The sequence below is a fragment of the Dermacentor andersoni genome, chromosome 6 (genome assembly GCF_023375885.2).
Source record: "Dermacentor andersoni chromosome 6, qqDerAnde1_hic_scaffold, whole genome shotgun sequence".
In the NCBI taxonomy this organism is placed as follows: Eukaryota; Metazoa; Arthropoda; class Arachnida; order Ixodida; family Ixodidae; genus Dermacentor; species Dermacentor andersoni.
The window spans coordinates 29760176-29785919 of NC_092819.1; the positions used below are offsets into that span (position 1 = coordinate 29760176).

The 25744-nt window shown below is 44.3% G+C and overlaps 1 protein-coding gene across 3 annotated transcripts in view; it reads left to right on the plus strand.

The window, feature by feature from the left end:
* LOC126521458 (potassium voltage-gated channel protein Shaw-like) overlaps window positions 1–22498 on the plus strand; it is a 138167-nt gene extending 115669 nt beyond the window's left edge. For all 3 annotated transcript variants that reach the window (XM_055066027.2, XM_050170161.3, XM_050170160.3), the window contains exon 4: window positions 14514–22498. Coding sequence is in view for 2 of the 3 variants with exons in the window: in XM_050170161.3 (XP_050026118.1) it covers window positions 14514–14575 (62 nt within the window). In the remaining variant the exon portion in view is untranslated. The remainder of the gene's footprint in view (window positions 1–14513) is intronic.
* The last annotated feature ends 3246 nt before the right edge of the window (window positions 22499–25744 follow it).

Consider the following 25744-nt stretch of genomic DNA (forward strand, 5'->3'; position numbering starts at 1 on the left):
CAACAAGCCAAGGACACAGTATGGCGACGGAAACAGGGAATGTCTACCAGTGGGTTCATACATCACGGACAATGCTTTGCGCTCTACACTTCTGACTTTCGCTGCGTGAGATATGCGTATGTTCAGTTCGCACGTCGGCGTTTATTCTGGGAGCGCGTTTTCTTTTTGTCTTTGGTCATCTGGCGTCTCCTTTTCTCTTTTACAGCTTTTATTTCTTATCAATTCTTTCTCCGTAGTACTCGGGCTTGGGATGTTTTTTTCTTCTTTTAGTTCAATTTCATTCCTTTTCATTAGCGCTCCCAGGCGTATGGTTAGATCCCTCTTTCCAGCTCTCATGCAAGTCGTTCACTTTCTCTCATTCTGCAGTAATTACTGTGCGGAACTGGAGCGTCCTGGAGAGAGCAATCGCTGTGGAGTGTGCAGTTTTTCCAACGGCCGAAAGCTCACGCTCGCATTGGAAAAATGAGTCATGATTGGTTTATATAAAACTAGAGAGGGGGAAGCAAAGGTAGGAATTAAAGTCACTACCACGGTTGGCTCCCCTACACTTAAAGTACTTGAGATTGGCTACACTTGAGGTATGCGTTCATACACTTGTCGTTCAGCGCCCGTATTTAGCCTATATGCATGGAAAGAACGCTGCGCCGGTTTTCCCTCTACTTCTTTGTAGGAACGCGTGGGTCTAGAATTCACTGACTGAAATAATCCAACGAAAGCAATGACTTCACGGGTTAAGAGCACAAGAATAATGCACTCTAAATGCGGTAGCTATTTTAAGTGTGTGCCATGTCTACAGTTTTATAAATAATCAACACCTCTTGCTATAAATTATGGTAATTTTTCAAACAACGCTAATAAGAGGCGTGAGGTAACGTGAAGCACAGATTTGAATAAACTAAACTGAAGGCGGCAACATGCAACTGCGGCGCAAGGTGTCATGTTACATGTTACGCAGGTTGCGACGTCTGCCACACTGCGCCTGGCGCTGAAGAAAAGTCTGTATTGCCCTTGCATATTTTAATGACATCAAAGCTAGGCCTTTCATAAATTAACTAACAATATATAATCAAAACATCCAAGTCTACATTAATCGTCACGTAACTTACAGTAAAGAGCACCACTTAATTACTTGTACGAATGTGAATATGAGCACGTTTACAGAGGTTGCTGTTGAGGATGATATGTCCCTTCTGAAAACTGCTGAGCTACAAGAGGATGAAAGTGCACGAGTTGACCTTATTAGACAGTCAAGCTTAACGCACGGACATTTGGTCCAGAACAATGGCAACTCGTCCTCGTGACACTCACTTCTCAATCTCGTAATTCCGCAAGCTGCTTATTGCGAACTAATCAAATGACAGTTTATTTTCATTCCGGTGAGATCCCGCCTATCCGCGTCTTCCAATCGCATAGTTTCTTAACTTTGCCTATTTTATACATAATACATTTTGTATGTTGTCAGTGTGCGTGTGTGTCTGTCTGGGGGGGGGGGAGGGGGGCGTTGCTTTCGTGTGCGTGTGTGTGTGTGTTTTAACATTGGCCTCCAGACAAAACGTAGCGAGGCAGTCCCGGTGCAGTTTTGTTGCATCTCGATCTGCTCCTAAATTTTGTAATGAGTATGTCGTTATGCAACGCGCTGGACGTAAAACAGTGGAAAACCAAAAAGCACTCACACCCACAGAAAAAGCGGGTCAGCAAATAACATGCAATGTGTTTAGTCTCAAGCTTTATTAAACGTCTATACGCTCAACCTTGGTTCGGACCCATAGAAGAAAAAAACAACAAAAAAAAAAAAAAAGAAACAACAACACGGCAATGACACTAAACGGCAGCCGGCGCCGCTGCACGGCCCCAAACTTTCGCACGAGGGTAAAGGCAAAGCAATAAGTGCCAATAAAGGAGTCCCGAGACCTTAGCAGCGTCAGCTCCTGTCGCTGTATATTTGGTCATTGCCGTTCTTCGCTCTGGGCTCCGCGGGTGTGTGTGTGTACAATACATGTACGTGCATCGTGTATGGCGGCTGCTCCGAAGCGGAGCGCCCGCGCTCTGCGCGGCCAATATTTATCAACGCGCAGCGCAACCGTTCCTCCAGCATGTTCCAGCTCGGGGCGTGCAGCTCCAGGCTCATTTAACCTCGCGTCGCTCTATAAATAGCGCGAGCGCCACTGTTCATAATGGGCCACCTCGCATGCTGCAATGCTCTCCATATAACCCGCGTCAGGTACCAGCGTTCCTCATCATCGGCTGCGTGTGTAAAGGCCGGGACCAAATGTTTCCGAAATGCGGGTTCTGGGACAAAGTCGAGTATCAGCGCGGATTTTTTTTAAACTCGCTGTCGCAAAAACATCCCGAGACTGCGTCGCTCTCATATACGCTAGTTCACGTATAGCGCACTTGATAAGCACGCTGCCGTGGGCAGGCTGAGGAAATTTTCCGCTATTTATAAAGTTTTGTATCACGTAAACCTTTAGGCGCTGCCTTTACGTGCGGCGCTTGGCTTATGCTTCGTGAGATAGTTAGAAGGATCGACATTTGCGCGAGTTGGGTACTGGTTGAAAATCTTGAAGGGGCAGCGCAATATGACGAAGACGGAAGGCCGGAACACACGCGCTGTCTTGTGTGTTCCTGCCTTTTGTCTTCGTCATATTGCGCTGCATCTTCAAGGTGAAATAGATAGTCTTTAAGGCACTACTAAAACGCGAAGTGCGCACAGGGAATTATTTGCACTAGAAATCAACCTGGATAACTGACTAACTTAACAAATTAAACTAAGTAGCATTCTATGTAATTGCATTACTACACATTGGAATTTACGAACTGGATCCGATGAGTTCACACAACGTATACGCATTTATACGCACACCGTATACGCATATTCCGAATCTGGCGCCAGTTTCGAGATATTCGTTCCCCCAAATGTGCGAAAAACAGCATTTTTGTCTCACGCAAATTTGTTCTGCAATGAATAAAAAGAAAGGAAGGATTTTGTGGGGGAACACCAGCGCATTTAACTGCTTTAAGTGCACTTATGCCAAAACTGCCGCTAATTTCATTACCCATTCAATGCAGACGCGCCTTTCAAACTCACCTGTTTCAACTCATCAAACGAAGCGCATACCACCGAAGTGGTTAGTTAAACAAATGCCACATTCTGCTGGTACTATAGTAGTGATTTCTGACGCAATTATTGCCCGCCTACATAAGCAGTCAGTAGAATTGTGCTATAAGCCACAGACCTTGCTTCGAAATTAATTCTTGGTTAAAGGCGAAGCTTCTACGCGATCAGCTTTACTTCTTTTTCTAAATAATGCTTTGTAAGAGCGCCCAAGGATTGAAAATGTAAAAGTGCGCACAATCGGCATGATTTCGGCTTCTTTTCAGTCTAGCTCAGAAGCGCTATCAATGCTAAATAAGATTGGCAATGCTCAACATGCGTATAGCAGTCGCACGAGTGATGAAGCGTGCTTTTGTCACCTCAATTTCATGTCGGTTTTGGCGCGCGGTGTCTGCGACGCTTGGGAGAGAAATTAATACGGTCCCTAGATATTTATTTTCTTATCTAGAAAGCTTATGAATTGAAGTAAATGTAGCGCCCTATAGCTTACGCGAGGCACTTATCACCCTTTAACTAAATTCTGGTGTTCTACGTGCCAAAACCAAGATGTGATAATGAGGCACGCCTTAGTAGGAGACTCGGGAGTGATATTACGTGCACCCAATGCCCGGTACATGCTGCACCTGTCAGAATGTGGCCGCCGCAGCCGGGATCGCACCTGCGACCTGGCGCGCAGCAACCCAACACCACAGCCACCGAGTTACTGCGGCGGGTTCATAGCCATTTTCATAAAAGCATATCGTGCCTCCTAGTTAACAATCAATCACTCCTTTCATTTCTTTTCTTTATTTTTACGCAACTGTTCGAGACACAAGTGACCGCGCACTACGTCCCCGCCACTTTCCGATCAAGTACTCCGTAGAAATACTGCGGCGGCGCGCGACGTGACAGCTCATTGTGCCGCGAGGAAAACGACGCCTTGGGCCAATAGACGGCGAGGAAAAGAAGGAAGCACTCAGCATATTGCAGCGCGCGACGTCTCGTTCCTAGCAAAAAAAAAAAAAAGGACACATAGAGAGAGAGAGAGAGCAAACAGAGCGACACGGGCGCACCGAGGCTTGGCAAGCAAGCAGCAGAAACGGCGGTGGTTGCGAGCGAAGCCCAATGAAGCAGCCGCGCACACTAGAGTGCGGGTACGAAGCAGCTAGCCACCTGGAAGTAAAAGCAAGCGCCTTCCCAGCACAAACCCCCTTCCCCCTCGCCCCCTCTCCCCCTCCTACCCCATACCCCTCAGCTTTCACCCTCTTCGTCGCGACCATAAATTTCAATGAGCCAGACCCAGCGCCCATTCGTCTTCGGGACTCGCGCCACTTGTCCCGTCAGGAGAACCGACGAGCGAGTGAAATGGAAGGCGCGAAGGAAGAGAAGCGGAAAGAAAGCGAGAAAACGCGAGTGGCGCGCGACGCTCTAAAACAAAAGAACGGTGAAGAAACATCCTAATAAGCCAAAATAGTAGTAAAAGAAAAAAGAAGTACGTAGGACAAAGGTATGCAGTGGGGGCTAGAGGAGGTGGGAATGCTTGTTGGGCTACGAACATATATAAAGGCATAAAAACGAAAAAAAAGCGAGGCAATGCAAAAAGAAGAAGATCAGACAAATAAAAAACAAAAACAAATCAATGTGAGAGGATAGCTCGTTGCCGCAGTGCCCCCCTCCCCCTCCTATTGTCGCTTTGTTTCATGGGAAGGGGGCTGTCTCAAGGTGTATTGTCGTCGTATATCGAAGAACACCGCGAAACACGGGAATGTACTCGCCTCGTTCGGGTCGTCGTCTCAGTGCAAACACGCAGGTATATGTGATGTCGCAGCCGGAGCCGCCGGCCTGCTGCCCTCGTAAGCGCCTCGGATATAACGTCTTCCATCGACTGCGACGACAAGAGGAAGCGGGCCACGCGCCAAGGTGGAGCCAAGGGAAAAGAAATCCACCCCTTCGAGCCGCCAACGCTCTTCCCCGACCCACTGCCCAAATCCCTCGTACTGTCATTGTCCACTTAGCAAAATGGAGCGTCGTGCCCAGTTTAGTTTTGCGTTCTCTTCACTACGATTGCTCTGCGCGGACGCGGTTGGAACGTGATGTGTGCCTGGTTCAGAGAAGCATGTGATCCTCCGTCGGTCGATATAACGACACGCCCGCCGTTTGTGTAGGGAAGACAGCAGTTGATTCCTCAAGGGCGACAGTGCGAAGAATTACGGAGGTCGTCACGTGAATAGGAGGAGGGGGGCGCGTTAGTGGGCATCTTAAAGCCCAAACAGTACGTCGACACCTCAGTGAGACGTAGCTGCGGCACAAATTTGTCGCTTCGCAATTGGAACCTCAAGTACACCTATAGTACATAGGATCGCAGACTTCCCCGAAGTCAGCATATTTCAGTTTCTACTCCACATTTCGCTTTACTGCGTTCTAAAAGCGTCATCGGTAGAAAATTCAACGAGAACCTCGGCGCTTAAACACAAAGGAAGAACTGCATTTGTACCAAAGAACAATAACAACTTCGGGGTAGATATCTGGAAGTATTTAAACGATATATTTTCACTGTATAGCGCGGAGATGGAAGAGCAAGCCGGCGGAAGGGATGACGCAGAACACTCACGAAAGCGCAGGAAATGTATTCTGTGTAGACGCATGGCTCACCTTTGCGAATAAAACTTCGACGTTAGCGCTGTTTGTCATCCCTTCTGCTTGTTCGTCCCGTATTTCCTGCTTTTTGCAGTGAAACTGTGACTCACAACTGTTCATCCCTTGACACGTTAGTGTCCTATTTTATCGAGAAAAAAAAAAAAAACGCCCACTTGAAACAGGTGCTGGGGTGTTTGGCGCATGGCGTGATGACAACAAGGCAGACGCCATACGAGTATCGAACTACAAAGACAAAGATAAAATGCATTAGTGCAACACGAATCACTAAACACTCAGCACTACGCGCTGTCACGGAAGCGACATATTCCCTAATATGTACTCAAACATCACTGTGCTTGCTAATTGGTCACGTCTCGACGTGCCTAAATTTGACAGCGCGAAACATCTGTTCTTCGACACAACAACATGTGGCCTTCGTCGGCATCGAGAGTGATTAGAGAACTGATTATGTTTTGTAGGAGTTGATTAGTTAGGTGTGAGAATTACTAACACCGACGCAATCATACTTGACAAAAGGGGAGCTGTCGGGAGCGACCATATTATTTAATTCCGCCAGTTTTCCATTACGCGGAATCACCTAATCATTAATTGTTGAGGCTTTCTAGAGGTGTCCAATTCGTCGTCAAGTTGTGGCGCTGAGCTCTCGGTAATTAGGCAATGCCTAGAGACAACCGATCGTGATTCGATGTTCTGGCTTCGATATTCATGGCGCATGCTTTTTCCCACATAGCAGAAATGTTTAGATATAAAAACTCGAGTGTGATTTTTTACCCGCGCACAAGGATAGGGCAGTTTCTTGTAATCAATGTTTTCATCAACAGTTATTTTCGCGCACATTTTTCTTGACTTCATCGTCTGCTGACTTCACATGATGTACTTCAGAGATGTATTGCCCACCGAATGGGAACATGGACGCATGCTTTTTTTTTCTTGGCAGACTGCTAAGTCTCATTAATCAAAAGACTAGCGCAAATAACAGGGACACAGACGGAGAAGACGACAGAACGAGCGCTAACGTGGCCTTGATTGCTAAGTCTCGTCTGCCTAAATGATCTATACCTCGCAATCGGTGGTGACTTCAACGTTAACCTTTTGCAAAATACTAAAAACGCACGTGATCTGCGACTTCTGCTTGAGTCACTTTATTGTAGAAATGTGATAACCACATCTACGCGCCTTACCAACACTTCCGATAGCCTTCTTGACCTTTTTATAACAAACTGTACTAACGTAGACACTAGATCGGGTACTATCGTGGCTGATATGGGTGATCATTTACCCATTAATATGTTCTGTCGGTTCGGTGCAGATTCTAAAGGCGCTTGTCACTCGGATACATTTCTTGTCCAGGAAATAAACTGCAAAACACACAGCATGTTCCGTAATCAAATCGCAAACTTAGATTGGGCACCTGTGTTTCAGTCCACAGACCCTGACAGAGCATACAACATGTTCTTGCGCATTTTGAAAGATGTGTATAAAAAGTCTTTCGAGTTTAAAACCGTCGAAAAATGTTCCGAGATTCGTAAACCATCGCTTACTAATGAATGCGTCGTGATGATAAGCAAAAAGAATTCATTATACAATAAGCTTGTAAGAACGAGGGATCCAGGTGATTTTACAGTGTTCAAGAATTATCCCAACCAGGTAACAAAATTTTTGGAAAATGCTAAAAAACTTCATTTCGAAAACCTTTTCAGTCGAATAAGAAATTGACAGGCGATGGCTCGAAATTAACAAGTTATTAAATCGAAATATCTACCAGACTGATGAGTTTGAGCCAATTCAATATAAGAGAACCCTAAAAGGCGCGGAACTTGCAACTAAATTTAAAGATTACTTTATTAGCTTGGAAAAAAAGCGATCAAAATTTGGTCGCAACAGCATTTCTGGGTCCGTGCAATGCAAATACAGCTTTTTTTTTTTTTTTGCGCCAAAAACTTCAGATGAACCCTTATCCACTTTTATGTCCTTGAAAAATAGCAACGTACGTGGCATAAACGGGTTAGTGATAAGACCAATAAAGTTTGTGCTTGACATTTTATCACCTGCGCTTACCCACGTTTATAACCTTTAAATATCTGCTGGAATCTTTCCTGAAGAAATGCAGTCTGCGAAAGTTAGTGTCATATCTAAAGCTGGTGACAAAAATGTGGCCTCCAATTATCGGTCAATGTCTGTCCTACCCGTCAAATGAAAAGGTTTGGAAAAAATTGTTTGCAAAAGAATAACGTCTTTCTATGATAAACACTCAATCATAATGACGCAACAGTTCGGCTTCCGTGAAGGAATGTTAACGCAATTGGCTTTACTAACACAAAAGGAGCTAATCCTAAATAGTTTTGAAAACAAGGAATTCCCTTTAGTTGTCTTTATTGGCTATTCTAAAGCGTTCGATAGGCTGCATCACCGAAATTCATTTACAAAACTAGAGCATTACGGATATCGTGGTGTGCCTCTTGAGTTATTAATTTCATATCTACTAAAGCACAGAAAACAATTCGTTGCCATCATGTCAGAACAACCTGATGGGAGAGAAATAACTCAGGGTAGCATACTAGGGCCGATACTTTTCAATATATACATCAAAGATATAATAAACATTTGTAAAGACGCTCACTTCATAGTTTATGCAGATGACACAAGCATCTTTTTTTAGATCTCGGGATATAAGCAGCCTCTCGGTCATCTCCAATGCCACACTAAAGCATGCTTTAGTTCAGCTAAGTGCACTTAGCTGAATGGAGCACAATTTACTCGCTAAAATTGAACGTCATAAAAGTTAAAGATACCCCCCACCACAACGACATATCAGTGAAGAGTTTACATCACAGCTTGGATCTGGCAGTACAGAAGTCGCATCAAATGTCAAAACCTTGGGAGTTGTTTTTAGTGATGATCTGACCTGGAATAATCAAGTAGACTTTATTGCTACACTATTAGCTAAAGCTTATTCAGTCCTTTGTAGACTGCGATATATCTTACCACGTAACGTTAAAGAAATGATTGACAATGCCTTATTTTCCCTTCACTTAACGTATTAGCACTTAGTATGGGGCAATACTATCAAAGCCAATCTACAGACATTGAATGTGCTCCAGAACAGAGCAGTTCACCATATAGCAAATGCCCAGTATGATGCTCATACTCGAGAGCTGTTTTCTATCTTGAAAATTTGCCCCCCTGCAACATGTTTATAATCTTAACCTTGCTCTAATATTCCAAAAATACTTCAGATGCAACAATCGCGCATTTTTGCTGTTGTGTAACCTTACTGCGCCCATAGTTAGCTCGTATAAAATTAGAGAAAAAGCAAAATGGCTGTCGCCTGTGTCACGTACCAATTATGGTTCAGTAAATTATCATACTGCGTGCCAAGTTTGCTCAATAAAATCGAAAAACATGGCAATGACATAAAAAAATTTTCAAGAAGTGCAATAAAACAGTATATTATCGAAGACCTGGCTTTGCAACATTAGTATGTGTTTGTTTGTATTATATGTAGTTTGGCTGATTTCGTGCAGTGTGCTTTGTTTTGAATCCTTTTCTTTTAAATTTTTGAGATATAGGCTTTTGCATTTTCCACATTTTTGTACACTTCCATAGCTATGTTGCTTCTGTATGTAACAAAATAATGTCGTCACCATTTACTATATACTGACAATCCTCATAATGTATATCAAACCTGTACTTACTTCTCTGAAAAAAGGAATTCATGTATTTTTTTTTCATTATAAGAAATTGTAAATTTTCCTGTCTTCTCTGTGCAAAACTATTACTTTGTTTATATTTTTATGCGACGCAATGCCTTTTGTTCAAACAATGTGGATATTTCGTAATTGACGTATATTTTCTGATGTATCTGTTCCCTTTGTGTACTAATATTCTGGTTTTGTACTTGCTTTTCGTATACCAATTGGTATATATGCGCACTAAAACGTGTACTTATGCAATGTGTCTATATGTTTTTTTTTTTTTTTTGGGCTGCCAAAGATAGGGGCAAGGACCATGTCAAGCTGATACTTGGCAGCTTTTTGTTCTTGTCCTCGCGTTCATTATGTACGGATGCTGTAATGATTGCCAGATAAAGTGTTTGATTGATTGATTGATTGATTGATTGATTGATTGATTGATTGATTGATTGATTGATTGATTGATTGATTGATTGATTGATTGATTGATTGATTTACAATACGTACTCGAACAACCCTGTGCTTGCTAATTAGTCACGTCTCCACGTGGCTAAACTTGACCGCGCGAAATATCTGTTCTTCGAGACAACAACATATGACCTTCGTCAGTGGCGAGAGTGATTAGAGAGCTGATTATATTTTGTAGAAGTTGATTAGTTAGGTGTGAAAATTACCAACACCGAAGCAATCATACCTGACAAAAGGTGAGCTGTCGGAAGCGGCCGCATGATTTAATTCCGCCAGTTTTCCATTACGCGGACCCACCTAATCATTAATTGTTGAGGCTTTCTAGAGGTGTCCAATTCGTCGCCAAATTGTAGCGCTTAGCTCTCGTTAATTAGGCAATGCCTAGAGACAACCTATCGTGATTGAATGTTCTGGCTTCGATATTCATGGCTCATGTTATTGCCTACACAGCAAAAATGTTTAGACATACAAACTCGAGCGTGATTTTTTAGCCGTGCACAAGAAAAGAGCAGTTTCTTTTAATTCATGGTTTTTGTCAACGGTTATCTTCGCTCAAGGTTTTTCTTGGCTTCATCGTCTGCTGACTTCATACGATGTGCCACTGACAGTATTAAGGTGAAGCTTCGCGGAAAGTCCCTTCCCGACAGCGGTAAAATGCGTCAGAGGAAAAATATGCGGTTTATCTCGCGACAAATCCAATCTATAGGGCAGTTTTATTTCGCTCTCTGCGTTACGTTCAGGTATACGTGAGAAGCGGGAATGTAGATTTGGCAAAAGCCTTCTCGATATTAAACAGTGAAGCAAAAGTTGCAACGACGTCGACTAAAAAAAAAAAAAAAAATGTGTCGTGACATCTCATTGTGCAAGAAGTGCTACGCAGTGAGACTACCGCTTAAATCTTCGCAAAGTGAACTTGGCAGTTCGAGATCTTTTTTTTTTTTTTCAGTGTTAAAAAGCTGAGCAATGAAACTTAGGCCGAACGCTAGACCAGTGTAGCCGCAATACCCATGAAACACACTAAGGAAAGCTAACGGATACCAGAACAAAGCGGAAGTAATCATAAATTGGAACACAGAAATTTCGCCCAACCTATGAACCAAATTAGACCCGCACTTTCACGCTAAGTTGCACGATTCGGGAGAAGGAGGTATTTTCCTGTCTGCAAAGCTCGTCTGCATTGCGAACTTTTATTTGGTTAATTTTAATGGGACCTCTGATCGGCAAAATCAGCATGTGACCCTTTGAGACCATGCTATAGTATGCTGTCCAGACTATTAAGTCGAAAGTTATATAAGAACTTTATGGGGTTGCGAGAGAATAATGAAGCATTAAAAAAAAACGGAATTCAGCAGAGACCCTTAAGACTGCCTGCTTACGTGTGGGAATGAGAAAGCATTATACCGTTTGTAGACCTCGGAGCGTCATCAACGTGCTCATGAGCTCACGCACTAGGCGCACTTTTAATCAGCCAGAACCGTGGAACAACCGTTGAGGCGGGGAAGCCTGCTCTTCTTGCAACCCAGAGGCCTGGGCTCGATTTCCACCCAGACCAAACTGCGCCAAGTTTTCTATTCAAAGCCATTAGTTTGCTTAGTCTACAGGAACCTCCCTGAGAAATTCAACGTCAATCCGAGCATTTTCTTACGCTTTTCTTTTATTCTATGCGCCGTCAGCCGTTTTTTGGTACATTTGGTAATCTATCGCCGACATATTTGTGCGTAATGGAGGCATATAATGCCTTACGCGTTAAAAGTTGTTTCCCGATGCTTCTTTTTTTCCCCGTCTTCTCGGGATGTTGCCCCTAATATTTTCCGACGGAGCAACTAAAGACCACGTAAGTGCCACCAAAATGACAGCTCCAGGATTGTTGCGCCACTTGTTGACTTCGCGGCCTTAAAAAAGGACCTAACATCGGAAGTGCCGCTTCGGCAAAAAAAAAAAGAAAAATGCTTCCTACAACCCTCAACCCATCTCATGTAAGCAGGGTGAGGGACAAAAAATAAAAATGAATAAAAGACGGAAGGGGGCTTTAACTTCTTCCGGGCTTCGGCAAATGATTTCCTCGCACCATTTCGCCGCTACACGGGAGCGACGAAATAAGGAACGAGTTACTCCTTTCAGCAGGGTGTACAAGCAGGGTAGCCGCCTCTAATGATCGTAGCCGGACACGACTGGGCGAGCGCGACGGTCGCCAGAAATGCGTGGAGGTCAGTCTGCAAAGCGACCGACTGGTATTGATGACACCGTGGCTTCCTTCCTGTGGGCAATGTAATCAACACGCTGATTGGATGCGAGGATGGGAACAGCTAGGTTCGGAATTGAGGGTATGGAAAGGAAATGTAGCAAAGAGGAGGTAGAAGCCTCACAAATTAAAAAAAAGGAACGAAAAAATATGAGGAGAGAGAAAGAGAAAGATGCCTAATTTGTCATTTTCGTCCCAACTGGTCTTCGGCGACGAAACTCCGAAAGAGTGGTCATCGTCTCCTCACGGACCTATGGTATACGCGACATTGCCGTTCTGCTTCTCTCCGTGTCGGTGCTTGCGTTCATCATCTACACTTTTCTTCTTTTTTTTTCTTGTCTTTAAAACTCTGGTCAACGTCGACTCGAGAAATGACGACCCTCTTAGGGCTTTATGGACTGGCGTGCGTTCTCTCGGGTGGAACTCATATCCCGATTTCTTATTTTTTTCGTGCGTGTGTATCTTTTCGTTTGCGATTCCTTTACCTCTATACAGAGCGTCTGTCTTTCTCAACGAAACGCGTACCAGCTTGCTCCTGTGTATGGGTTCTAGACGTCGGGCAATAGATATAATTGGAAGTGAAAACGCGTTTCCTGAAAAATCTATATTTCTCGCTTGCTCGTCGTAGTAGCGCTGAGTCGCGCTTTCGTCTGATTTCGGGACGCTTCCGTTTCATTATATTTGCTTTTTTTTTTTCGTTTTTCGGCAAGTTTAATCAGAAGGAAAGGCTCCTCAGAGACCATGCTTATACATGGAATGGGCAACACGATGAAATCGCTAGTGTCACTCGTCTTCGTTAACCGTCGTGAGTCAGGCTTAACCTCGCGTAATGAAAGAAGTAAATAACGAAAGCGCCACACAGTCTATTCTAATGTGTATGAGATTTCGCCTAGCGAAGCAGGGAATGGGCGTCCAGAATGCGTATGCCACGTTAAAGCCTAGGCACTGAGAGACGTGAATTTGCTCAGTCGGTCTAATCAATCAATCAATCAATCAATCAATCAATCAATCAATCAATCAATCAATCAATCAATCAATCAATCAATCAATCAATCAATCAATCAATCAATCAATCAATCAATCAATCAATCAATCAATCAAAGAGTATTAAAGCTAGGACTTTCAATATGCTGTATGCGGAAATGCACATTTCAATGTGGGATTAAACTTACATGTGGCGTAAAGTGGGATGCCGCCGTGGTAGCCACAGAACCTGCGCGTAATAATTGTAGTGCTCAGCCATTTATTCACCAGAGAAACTTAAGCGTCATATTAAGTCCATGTGCATGTATTTAAACTAGTAAAGTGACCACTCGTGTTTCTTTTTCTGTTTTTTACATGCGGGATCTATTGTAGCCACGTTGAGATGAACCCCCCAGGGCCTTATAAAACATCCACTTGAAGTCGGATGATCACTGCGACGTTTTGAATGATAAGGTCAAGGGTAAAAAATGCTATAACACCATATCTCCCAGAAATACTCGGTGGAGTTTGGCATCAGCATAAGCTGCAACTGCAGAAAATAAAATAAAAAAAGGGCGGAGAGTAAGCCTCTCGCCTATGTGGATTTGTTTTTTTATTCTTTCTGCGCGCTGAGCGCCGGAGCGTAGGAAGTTATACGATCTCTGTACGGATTCTGAATATTTCTACATGAATGCCACTGCATTGCTCGGTCATTGATCTCAGTAGCATTCAGTAAACCGTCCCGCTCCTCCCATGCCATCTAGCCCGATCAGCCACCCTCCCCTCTCACAAGCGCACAGAGACCATACACGTGTACACTTGTTTCTCACTCCAAATATGGCACCCCGCACTAAGCACGAAATGGTATTACGGTACACCCGACTGGGTTCGTACCGCGTTCCCACTCGGTTTGCAGCCATGTAGAGCCTTTCCTAGATTGGCGCCAGGGAAAAGCTGCCCGAGCCGATGGCTCAAGTGCTCTCATACGAAGCCGAAGAGCCACGTGATCTGGATATTATATTCATCTCGGTCGAGCTTTCGGCTCGAAGCTGAGGGCACCTCCGAGTGTGCTCTGAGTGAGTCAGACAAATGTGTTCCGAGCGTTCGCACTTTGAGAGCGCTCGAAAGCAACCAGTCGGATGTGCTGTAGGGAGCAAGTCGTACGCAGTTTCTGCAAAACACAATGTCCATGTCTAAAAGGAGCTGCTTCACTTCAGTGGAAGCTGACGTTTGCCGCGCCTTACATGCAGCTTCGCGCGCGTAAGATGCAGGAATTTATGCTTTGCGTGTGCTTGTCTTATATTGCGCCTTTCGTAGTTTTCTTTTTTTCTAGCATTTAATAGCGTGCCACGTCGTGACTTTCACTATCGCTTCTTCTTCTTTCCCTTCTGTGCAGGTATCTACAACGGCGTCAGCACACCGGACCAGGCACCACCTATGCAGGCCATATTTACATAAGTCCTGTCATCTCTAGGAAGACATCCTTTCGCGCAGTCAGACCTTGATTGCGTTAACTTTGTGGTGGCCGCCCCGTGTCTCCCGAAAGACGCGTCGCTAGCTGCCTACACTTTAAAGTTAATGCTGAATCTATACTCAGAACCACTGACGAGGCCACCACAACGCTAAGTCAGGTTCAACGCGGATAAAATAATTTGCGAAACGTTACAAAAGTGACAAAGAAGAAGAAGAAGAAGAAGAAAAAAAGATGGCCTCGTTTACATGCTCCCACAAGATCTGCCACATGCGAACAAGTTTGAAGCTGGTGACAAACGTGTCTTGCGCGTGTAATCAGTAGAGGGCAAGAATTTCGTTTCAATTTCTTCCAGAGTAGTTGAGAAACGTTATATGTGTGTGTTTTCGTTTCTTTATTTTATGCGGTGTACTTACGGTGCATCTTAACGCCATCGTGGAGTGTGCAGAAGTCACGATTTCACTGTTACCTTTGCTAAGCAAACTGTAGACGATATCTGTTAACTCAACCACTGATAAGCGCGTAATTACACATTCCGTATGGCGCCTCGGTGTAACTGATATCAGAAGCGAAAAAGCTCGTCTTCGGGAACCGTTAGCTTCACCAGCACTGTTCTGGCTCGAGTGATCACGAAAAAAAACAAAACACGCGTAGCAATTTACCCTATAGAAAAATGATCGTAGACACACTAACCAACCAAGTCGATGATGGTACTATGTATACAGAGGGCACATTGCCCGTGAATATAGCTTTAACACAAGATTAAGCATTTTTAGAAAACAAGAACATCACACACGGAATCTAAAGGTTTCTCATTTTTTGTACAAACAATTTCACAGTAAACCCTTGCGCGGTTTCGATCTATGACCTTTTGGGGAAAGAATTTCACTCCTTAGGGGGCACTTGCTTACATGTTTTTCTTCGGCATAATTTTATAATCACACGCGTCACCACTTTTGAAGAACCAGTTTTCTGCGGATGTCGCTCTATATAGGTCTACACATATCTGCCTCTCAGAGAAGTCGCTCTGTTCCCTGGCCTTGTGAGATTAAGATATATAGATATATATATGTAACGACATTGCTATAGAATATATATACATATAGATGTATCTATATACAATGTATCTATATACAAAACACACTTTCGCCTTCTCCTCGCTGAACTAAAGTTTTAGGGATTGAGTGCGGAAACAGCTCGCGCACACGCTGTAACTCAGGTACGCGCTATGTAGGCCTGCATCTCCTCCCCGACCAAACATTATTCGCGTGTAATGCGTGCTAGGACTAAAGAAACGGCTTTCATGTAGCTTAGAGAAAAACACCATCTTGCGCCGATATTTTAGAGCTTCGAGCTTGCATGAAACGTTGGATCTTTAGCTGCGATACTCGCTTTTAGTGTTGCGCGAGCATAGTTAGTGGCGAGCGTACAAACTCAGACCATTCTCTTAAGCACATCAAGATGGAACAGAGCAACGATGTTCTACGCTTTTGCCAGTGTGAGTTACTCAAGGCTGCCTTTCTAGCTTTCCGTTAGCTCCATCCGAAGATGTTTCGGCGGAGAAAGCAAGCTTGACAACACAAGTCTGTGAATAACGAGGATCTTTGTGGAAGGTATCATAAAGGAAAAAACAAACAAACAAACATATCTCGCTCTTTGTAGCGATGCAGTCGACAGTTATGCTCTGTTACGCAGGAAAATGCGGGAACGCATGCACGCGAAAGAAATAGTCGATGTGACGCCCCGTTGGTTTTCTGGAGAGATCGCCAATGTTTTATACACCTGCTAAACTATCGATCTATTCGAGATCCTATACAGGTTGTGGCAGAGGTCGACGAGAGAACGGTTCCTTGACCAAACCTACAGAGCCGAACTCTTCGATTAAGATAGGCAGAAATAAAGCTGTCTTTGCCTTGATACCGAGGGGCGACGAAAAGATTTGGCATCTAAGTATGTCACATAATGATAGCATTCAACTTAACTGATGCATACACATGCATCATCGGACCAGAAGTAGAAACGTCGACTTCGACAGGACTGCCTTAAGTTTAGCTTAATTTGTCAAATCTAAATCAGCGCTTGATATTTTGTTTTTCCTAAGTCTCCGCGCCCCCAAATGTGAACATGAAAGCACGGAAGTCTTTAAATTAACCAGGAAAGCACAGAGCCGACACGGTAGATTTTGGGCTTAGTTTGCAATCTGAACGTCGAGAAAAATATTCTGAAAAAAGCAAACGAGCGCGTAATTCTGATTCGTATATGGCATATCCGTGTCTGCTAGGGTGCGTGCGCTTTTATGAAATTTTTGCGCTTGCCACAAATTAGATTGCAGGAACATGTAACTAAACGGCGCGCATTAGGTTTTTGTGAATATAGCTTTCACAGTAAACGAGATAAAGTGGACGAAAGGATATGGGTTGAATTTGCGTCTTAAACCAGGGCGAAAGTAAAATATCGTGCATACCAATGTATTAGTGGAGAGTCACAGATAGGATTAATATTGAAGTAGGTACTTCTTTTTCTTTTTCTTCGAGCGCTCACGCGTATGCCTTGCCTTTGCCCACCAGGTGCTCTAAGCAGTGCACCACGAATTAGCTGCACCTACTGTTTTCCTCAGACTGCTGTCATCTCAGATTTTTTATTCAAGAAAGTAAGACACCGCGCTCTTTTACAAGCCTAATAGCTGTTCATGTATACTCTCTGTATAAACACACGAAAAATGAAGTGCAGAAACCCAGCGTTGCCTTTTTAACCGGTGGACGTGCAATGTGGGACCAACATGCTAAACCGAACCGAGACAGACCTAACGCGCGCCCGCAATGAAAGTGCCCTGAATCCCCACTGCGGTTGCTGTCTGTAAGTGAGCTTGCAAGGAAAGCCTTCGAGGCATCACGTGTGCTGCGGTTAGCGACACCTGCGGCAGTCGAGTCAGCGCTCGCTGGACAGCAGACCGCCGAGGCGATCAGAAACACTGACCGCCGAGTTCGGCATAGGGGACACCGCCGCTCCCATCATGATCTGTCATCAGCATTCTCGGGGCAACGCAACGGCGTTCGTTTCCCGAGCTACTATTGTCGGGCCGATCTATTGTGTTTCGTGACTCTTACGCTCAACAGCTGCGCCTGAGGCCGCCGCTGCGAGGAGGCAGTCTTCGTGTGCGGCTGGCGACATGGATGGAGCACCGCGAATACTTCATCTGCCTGTTCACTGCGATCGTCAGCGGCGACTCCAGTGTGCGACGTCGGCTCCTCGTGTGCGTGACGTCATTGCGGGCTCCGTGTCATGTGGTGCCGACTCTTTCGTGCGACTTCTACGGTGCTGTGCTGTGCCGGTGCATATCGTCTGACGCGGTGCGGTAAAAAAAGAAAATAATAAGAGACGTTTCGGCGACGTTTTCGGTTGTGCTGCTTGCTTTGCGTAGGTCGCCAGAGAAGGCACCTCAACAAGCTTCACCCTTCGGTGCCGTCCTATTGTGGTGTGCAAATATTGGAACACTCAGAAGAAAAGATTAATGAGAACGAGAACGTTTCACTTTTATCGCGACGATGCACTATGACGAAAACAAACTTCCCTGCTCTATGGTTGGAGTCGTCTCTTCATTTATTTGGACTGTGCGCACTTATTATCAGCTGATGCCTATGCTTGTATGTCGGTTAATTGAAGGAGGAGCTCTTGTTCACCGTGATACTGATACTCAATATGCCTCCTGAATAGATCTTGCAGAGATGCACGGCATTCGGGAAACAATGACATTAACTAGGATTATGAATGTGTTAGTGTTAATTTTTTTTAATTGCAGCATTTGCAGCACTCTTGGGTCTTCTTCAGTCTTTACTCGTTAGACTGAATGAAATAGTTCATATAAAGCAGAATATGTTCCTTGCCGCCTACCGAAGATACGGTGATCGCCGGATTGTCAATTTTGTTTTAAATGCCTCAGCAACCGGGTGAAGGATGGTCCCATAATGGGTCATTTGCCATTAGAAAGAAAACCTTTCTCTATATTGCGGTTCTAAGGCACGTGACAAAGTTGAGTAACCCTTCAAAACAGCAGACCTCATGGCATCCTAAAAGTGAGCCCGTAAAGAATTGTAAATTAAGTTCTGACAGTGTCTAACTACAATATTCACTGATACAGCAAATATTTCACGAGGAATTTATTAAAATATCTGCATTTGTCATAACACAACGCTACGTTCGTCAAAACTTACGTTTCAGCAGTGTAGATGCAAAAAGCTTACGTGTGTTGTTGCAAGTGTGACATCTGACACAATTGCACGCAGCCGCTAGATTCAACGAAGTTGTCTATTGGATCGGTCCTGGCAGGAAGCCCAAGTTTCCCCTTGCTCTTTGACATAGTATAATTATTCATCTAAGATGTACACTGATCGCGTTTCGAGCTGAATGATGGGCCTGCCATCTGATCTTTCTTCTCATGACTAGAATTATCTTATGAGACACAAAGTCAGCAAATGCCTTGCAGATTACGTTCTTCTGTCGATGTGGGTGTGATTCAATGTCTCCTTCGTCCATGTTGAGTTCAGTGTGCATATCATTTCAGTCATTCATTTTTTTCCAACTTGCTGCTGATATTATTGTGATAAACAAAGGTTGTAGTTTCTTCGGGATTTTCACGGTGAATGCATGCCCGTCATTACATAGCACTCGCGCAGTACGCACAAGATATATATGCGTTAAGCTATAACACAACCTGTGCTGAGTGTAGGAAGATGAAGGGACACAGGAGCCCTCTTTTAAGTGAATATCTCGCTGTAGGCGGGTGTTTCACAGGCTTCTTTCTGTGTCCCAGGCATACTTAAGAGTTGTCCAGATCATCCCTGACTTTGACGCGTAGCTTCTCGCATAAATGCAAGCACGTGCCCGTCATTCCATGCCAATACAAGTCTAATTTGAAAGAAACAGCACAAATAAATCTGTAGTTACAACCATTAGATTGCGTTCTTGGAATACCGAATGGGTTGGTCTTACCGTGAACTATTTATGCCAAATATGCCCATATGGTACGCCGGAAAAGGGATCGTCACCTTGTATTTCTCACATCATCTTTCCTTGACATTGTTGACCTTGGCAACGCGCACTCAGTGGTTGCCAGGTGCTTATAAATGATAAAATAAACAATTACGTGGGACTCGAAAGTGAGAAAAGAGTCAACGTTAGGACTTTCGGAAACTGTGCAGCAAAACGCGCGAAATACGTGAACCACAGGGTCATCTGGGACGTCACATGAATGTCGCTATCTCAGCGGGTAGGTTGTAAAAGTTTAATGAAATATATTAGTGCTTCATTTCTTATTTCAATAATAATTTTTCACCTAATTAATGTCAATCTATCTGTTTAAGAACTTTCTTACCAGTTCAAATTATTTCAATGTTTCTTTTAAGTGTAGCTTTAAGATAACGCAGTGCAATGGATTTCATTACGGAAGTTTGGCGTTATCGACATAATGTCGAGAGTATGTGGAGCGACGTGAGCTTTTTTGCGTTTTTCTGTTAACTAGGGGTTAGTGATAACAGCGGTGGCAAAATTGGATGGTTTGGCTTTTACGTGTATGCTTAAGTTTCAGATTGAATTCCTCGTTCGCTACCTAGACGTACAGCGGTTGCACTCTCCCACATGCTCAAAAGGAAAAGCGCTGCGTACCATATGTTTACCAATTACCATGCCTATCCTCCCTTTCGCCTGCCTTTTTTCTTAAAGTTGCACGATAGGGCCATCGGTTGAAGGAAATAAGTATGGTAGTCCTGGGGGGCGGGGGGGGGGGGGGGGACGCTCCAACGACAATGTCACGTGTGTAATCCGCTCTTCCAAGAGCAATAACGCGGCAGTTTTCCTCCCTTGATATGAGCATTATCTCTGTGTTGTAGGCTGATTCGGATATAATGTCGACAAAGGCTCAATAACGTGGATGTGCCGGTAAACATTTCATTTCCCAGAGCGTCTAAGTTAGATTCGGTACGCAATTTTTTTCAGCTTGTCTCGATGTAGTGTGTATGAGATGGCGCTAAGCAAGTGATATTACGTGTTGCACAAGCATTACAGTTTCGGAATCTTCAACTGACTAACAGGCGCCACACCTTCATTTTATTGCAGGAACGCGGTCGCCCGATTCCCATTAAGCCATTTCTTCCTCTGGAATATCCTTAAGGGTATCCCTTAGAAGATAGAAGTTTGGGTGACAGATCATGCACGAGCAGGTCGTGTTCTAGCTGAGATGAAGAAAAATAAGCGCAATTGAATGGGCAGTGTGAGCCGGGGGCCATGGAACCGGTGGTCTATAACCAGAGTGAATGTCAAGGGAATGATAACACAGTGAATAGCGGTCGAGTATTAGATGGAGGATTGGATGCCTCCAGGGGGCATGTTGCGCTATAGGCCGGGTTTGGTTGAAGTTGGACAGAGGTAACGGGACTCCTTCGGAGATATGCCTTGCAGTGGACTTAACTAGTACGATGATGTTCCTAGCTCAGTGTCGTGCGAGTTAAAAAATGATTCAGTTGAAAAAATGCGTGGTATACATGGGCTCGAAACTGCAGCAGAAACACGCTTTCGATGCTTCACAGGCTTATTATTATTGAGAACCGGGAGGCATCCAAGAACATCATCCTTGGGAGCAGATAATAAAGAAGGATTAGTTTTATTGTATCGAAAGCAGGCAACCATATCAATAACTTGATAAATCGTATGTGCAGCAACCATTTGCTATTTAGTCAAAATATACTCGTTTATTATGAGCAATATTGTGCCGACAATTTCCAAGCAGTACAAGCTGAAAAGCTTAATGTGTTAATTTCTTTCACAGTTATTGCAACGAAATATGACAGACATTTCATTTCCCAGAGCGTCTAAGTTAGATTCGGTACGCAATTCTTTCAGCTTGTCTCGATGTAGTGTGTATGAGATGGCGCTAAGCAAGTGATATTACGTGTTGCACAAACATTACAGTTTCGAAATCTTCAACTGACTAACAGGCGCCATCTTCGTTTTATTGCAGGAACGCGGTCGCCCGATTCCCATTAAGCTATTTCTTCCTCTGGAAAAATAGTGCCAGCAGGCAGAGTAGAACAGCTGCTTGGCATCAGGGACGGCAAAAACAGCTATGAGACCATTAGATGGTCTTCGGATCCTACGGTTACTTATGATGCATTCCCTGCACAGCGCAACAGTTAGCGCCGACTTTGACGATTACTTATTGCTTTGGCAGTGCTTGGACTTCAGCGACCTCGAAAGGTTCTTACGTGAGGTCCACCAAGGTTTGTGATATTGCCCTGTTATAAAGCGCGTCACTTTGCAGTCTTGTAACAAAATCTCAAAAGAGCTCGCTAGACAGTTTTCCCGATGTGTTGGTAAGACCCAATGTTCGCCTTCGTGAGAAATTTGCTAGATAGCACTGGTCAACGATCAACAGAAAGCACATATGAAAATACTTGCTTCAATAAACCTTTGACTTTTGTGTCAGTAAGCAAGCTGGTTTTATGCATCGTAGTGCTTGGGCACGACGCTGTTTTAAAACGTGTGCGCTTAACTCGAGTGGTATATTTCGCGCTCCACGCAATGACTCCCACATCGCACAGCTGCACTGTTACAAGTGCTATGTATAGAATTGCTGTTTCTCTCTTTTCTTGTTTTCTTGAGGGCGTATGCTTGTGTACATATGAATTCATTATGGTCACGTGAATCCTCAAGATCGTCATATTTTGATAGCTTCATCTTCGGAAACGAAAAAAAAAGCATACTCTGTTCTGTTTTCCTTTTGAGGATGTCATCGTCGCCGAAAAAAAGAACTGCTGCTTGCGGATGTAGCCTTTCTATAACTAATAAATTTTTGGCTTATCGTTTGTAGCCGTGTAGCATGGTAGTGAGCATACTACAATAAAAATGCTGCGAACGTATGTGTTGAGTTCAGTTTCATTCATGTAGGACAGACCACGACAATCTAAACGCCTTTGCGAGGGAGAACGGGGGGGGGGGGGTTAGTGAATTCTATTGCGCGCGATGACCGAAAAGCTTGCTGTTGGCAAAGCGAGCAGATGGACAAGGCCAAAACAACCGTGCGACAAAAGCCAAACGAAATATTTCAAGCTGAAATATGTAGAAGAATGAGTTAAACTTTTAAATCGTATCCAGTTCGCATTCTTGTAGATAAATTATTACCCCCGTTTTAAGCCTGCCCGATGCGGTCAATAAGCGTAACTGAAGAGGCACAAACCAGTGAGGCTGGTGGACAACTAGAGATAAAATTGCTGTATATGCTACCAAAGGCAGAATATGGCTCTTTTTGAGAGTCATATAAATTTCTACAGCGCCATCTTCTGTTCGAGAGGAGAACAACGCTCCGCGCCCTTTAGGGACACAGAGAAGGACTAGTAAATGAATAGCAGGGAGGTTAAGCAGGACTGAGTCCGCTTGGTCACCCTGCATTGGGGTAATGAAAAATGGAAGCGAAAGATTAATAGAAAGACAGGTACTGAAAAACTGGCATGGATTCCATTGGCCCACACAATGGAATTCTCAGTGTGTTGTCGCAGAACGGTCGCTCAGTCCGCTGGCCTTCGGAAACTACAGCAGCGGTTTTGTGAACTTCTGCAGACCATGGTCCGAAGAACTTGTTCAACTAGAAAAGTTTTCTATCGAGCTGGTTTAGGGTGGTGCGGAGGTTTCAACCACTTCCTGACCGCTGCCTGAATAAGTTTTGTTTTTCAATTTTCAAGTTTGTTTACCAACTAAGTCATTCAGACGACAGACATGGGAAGTTATACAGGGCGGTTGTACGGGAAGGGGTGGGTACGGGAAGGGTCATGTAAACTCCACGATAAGATGCAAGGTAAACGTAGGGAGAAGCTGCATTTAGTTAATTTTGTTCAAGAGTGCCCCGTTTGAAACGACTAAGAAAAAAACTGCGACAGCCTTTTTCATCAATAGCGCATTAGGTGGAAATATGGAGTTAGCCGTGGCGATTATGATGCCACCATAGCTTCTTAGTGGGCTTGGCACACATTAGCCGGAACAATGTACATAAAGGTCATATACAGAGTGTCCAAGCTAACTTTAGCCGGAGTTTACAAACATGCGAATGCCACGTAGCTGCACAGAACTAATGTTGTTTGCCGTCACTACGCAGATTACTCTTTTTTTCATTCTACCTAATTACATAATTAATCATAAGTAATTACTCAACCTCTCAGATATTATAGTTTGATGACAAGTGTCAATGAGAAAATTGTAGAGCAACATAAAAAACTCCCGATGCAGTTTTCTGTTGCTTAATGCGCACTAAATAAAAGTGCTTTTCCTAGCGTGAAAGAATACCGCAAATACCTGGCAAAATTGCCGCGCGGCGCGCCTCTCGAGGCACCTTGCGTTGCGTGTATTCGCGGGCTTCTCTTACGCTCGGAAAGCACTTTTATGTAGCACGTATTGAGCAGCAGAAAGCTGCACCGGAAGTTTTTCATGTTGCTGTACCATTTTCTCATTGACACTTTTCATCAAATTATTATATTTGAGAGGTTCAATAATTAATTAGCATTAATTATGCAATTAGGTAGAAAGAAAAAAATCTGTGTATCTCCAAGCTACGGCAAACAACATTACCTTGGTTCTGTACAGCTACGTGACATTCACATAATTTTTGAACTCTGGCTAAGGTTAGCTGGGACACCTTGTATAAAGGCGATGTACGAAAAGCGATCGCCACGAAAGCGAAGATTACTTCGCCACGCCTCAGTTGCAGCACTGCTACGCAGCGAGCAGAAGCGACCGCAGCATCCAAACACTCTTAATCTAGTATACCAAAGGTTCCACTGAGTGAGTGAAACATCTCAGAGGAACCCATGTGGAACGCGAGTCAGAGAGAACGAGTTACTGCGTTGCAGCTGGTGCGACGATGTTTCTTGCGGCCGAACATCATCAAACCACTCGGTACGTACGAGTACGCCGTTTTCTCTCATCCTTTTGGAATGAGCTTGGAAATTATCCGCTGGTGCATGGCAGAGCGCGTACCCCTCTAGAAATGTGAGAGAGGATGCCAAAATATAGATATGACCACTTCCAAGTACAGAGATAACGAGTAATGGTTGCTTTAGAACAAACTCCGTGTTCCCTTTCGTAAAGCGCTCGCGACTGTTCAAACCTCTCTGTGAAAGCTGTGGAACGAGGAATATCGCTGTAGCCGACGTTTCGACCACCACCTGGACACTGAAGGATATCGTAGTGCAAGACTCCGAATTGGAGTTTTGCAACCTAAGAGTTTTTTTTTTTCTTTTTTTTTAACGAGCAAGCGAAATCTCAAAAGCGAGGGCACTTTTGCATTGTGCGTGCATTCAAATGAGGTCATGGCGTCCGGAAATTGAATCGAGGTTACCAGGCTCAACAGCCCGACCGTCATTAGCCACAGCGTCTACAGAGCGTGAGTGAATAAAGTCAATGTTTCGTACACTGTTTCGTTCACTGTTTCGTACAAGCAGGCTTCATAAAGGTGCTCATTTTTCGCAGTCTTCTTTACCAACATATAGATGCTACACTGTAGCGGCGGCACTTTCGGATACAATTTATTTTGTCTAGAGGTTTCACTGAGCGAAGTGAGTGTTCAATGTAACTATTAAAATTACATCGCATGGTTTTACGTTCAAAGAACGCAGTCGGCACGCTGTTTTGTGCGCAATCGTTTAATGTGCACCAAATGTTCGGCCCACAGGCGTTTTACAGCGAAGCTGTATGTGGCTAGCCGATTTGTCCGTCCTCCCGTCTGTCGCCTGTACACTGAAAACTCATCCGTCTCAACCCCACGCGTATGCGCGAAAAAAAATAAGAGAAAGATAGGCGCGCGATTGGCTGCGCCAGTAGTGAGTCGTTGCTCTCCGTCGCAGCCGAGCGCGCGCGCAGCAGTTTCTCTCCGGCTCAGCAATGCCTAGACCACGCGTCATACGTACTCCTGAGGAGCAGGCAGCTTTCGATCAGCAACGGCGCGAGCAGAACCGGGAACGAGCTCGTCTACGCCGTGCCAACGCTGCAGCCCGGGCACAAGAACAAGCTCGTGCAGCCGAGCGCAAACAGCAACTGCGTATCGAGGATCCGGTTGATTTAGTCAACCAAGGGAGCAGGCTGGCTTCAGGAAAGGTTACTCTACAATGAATCACATC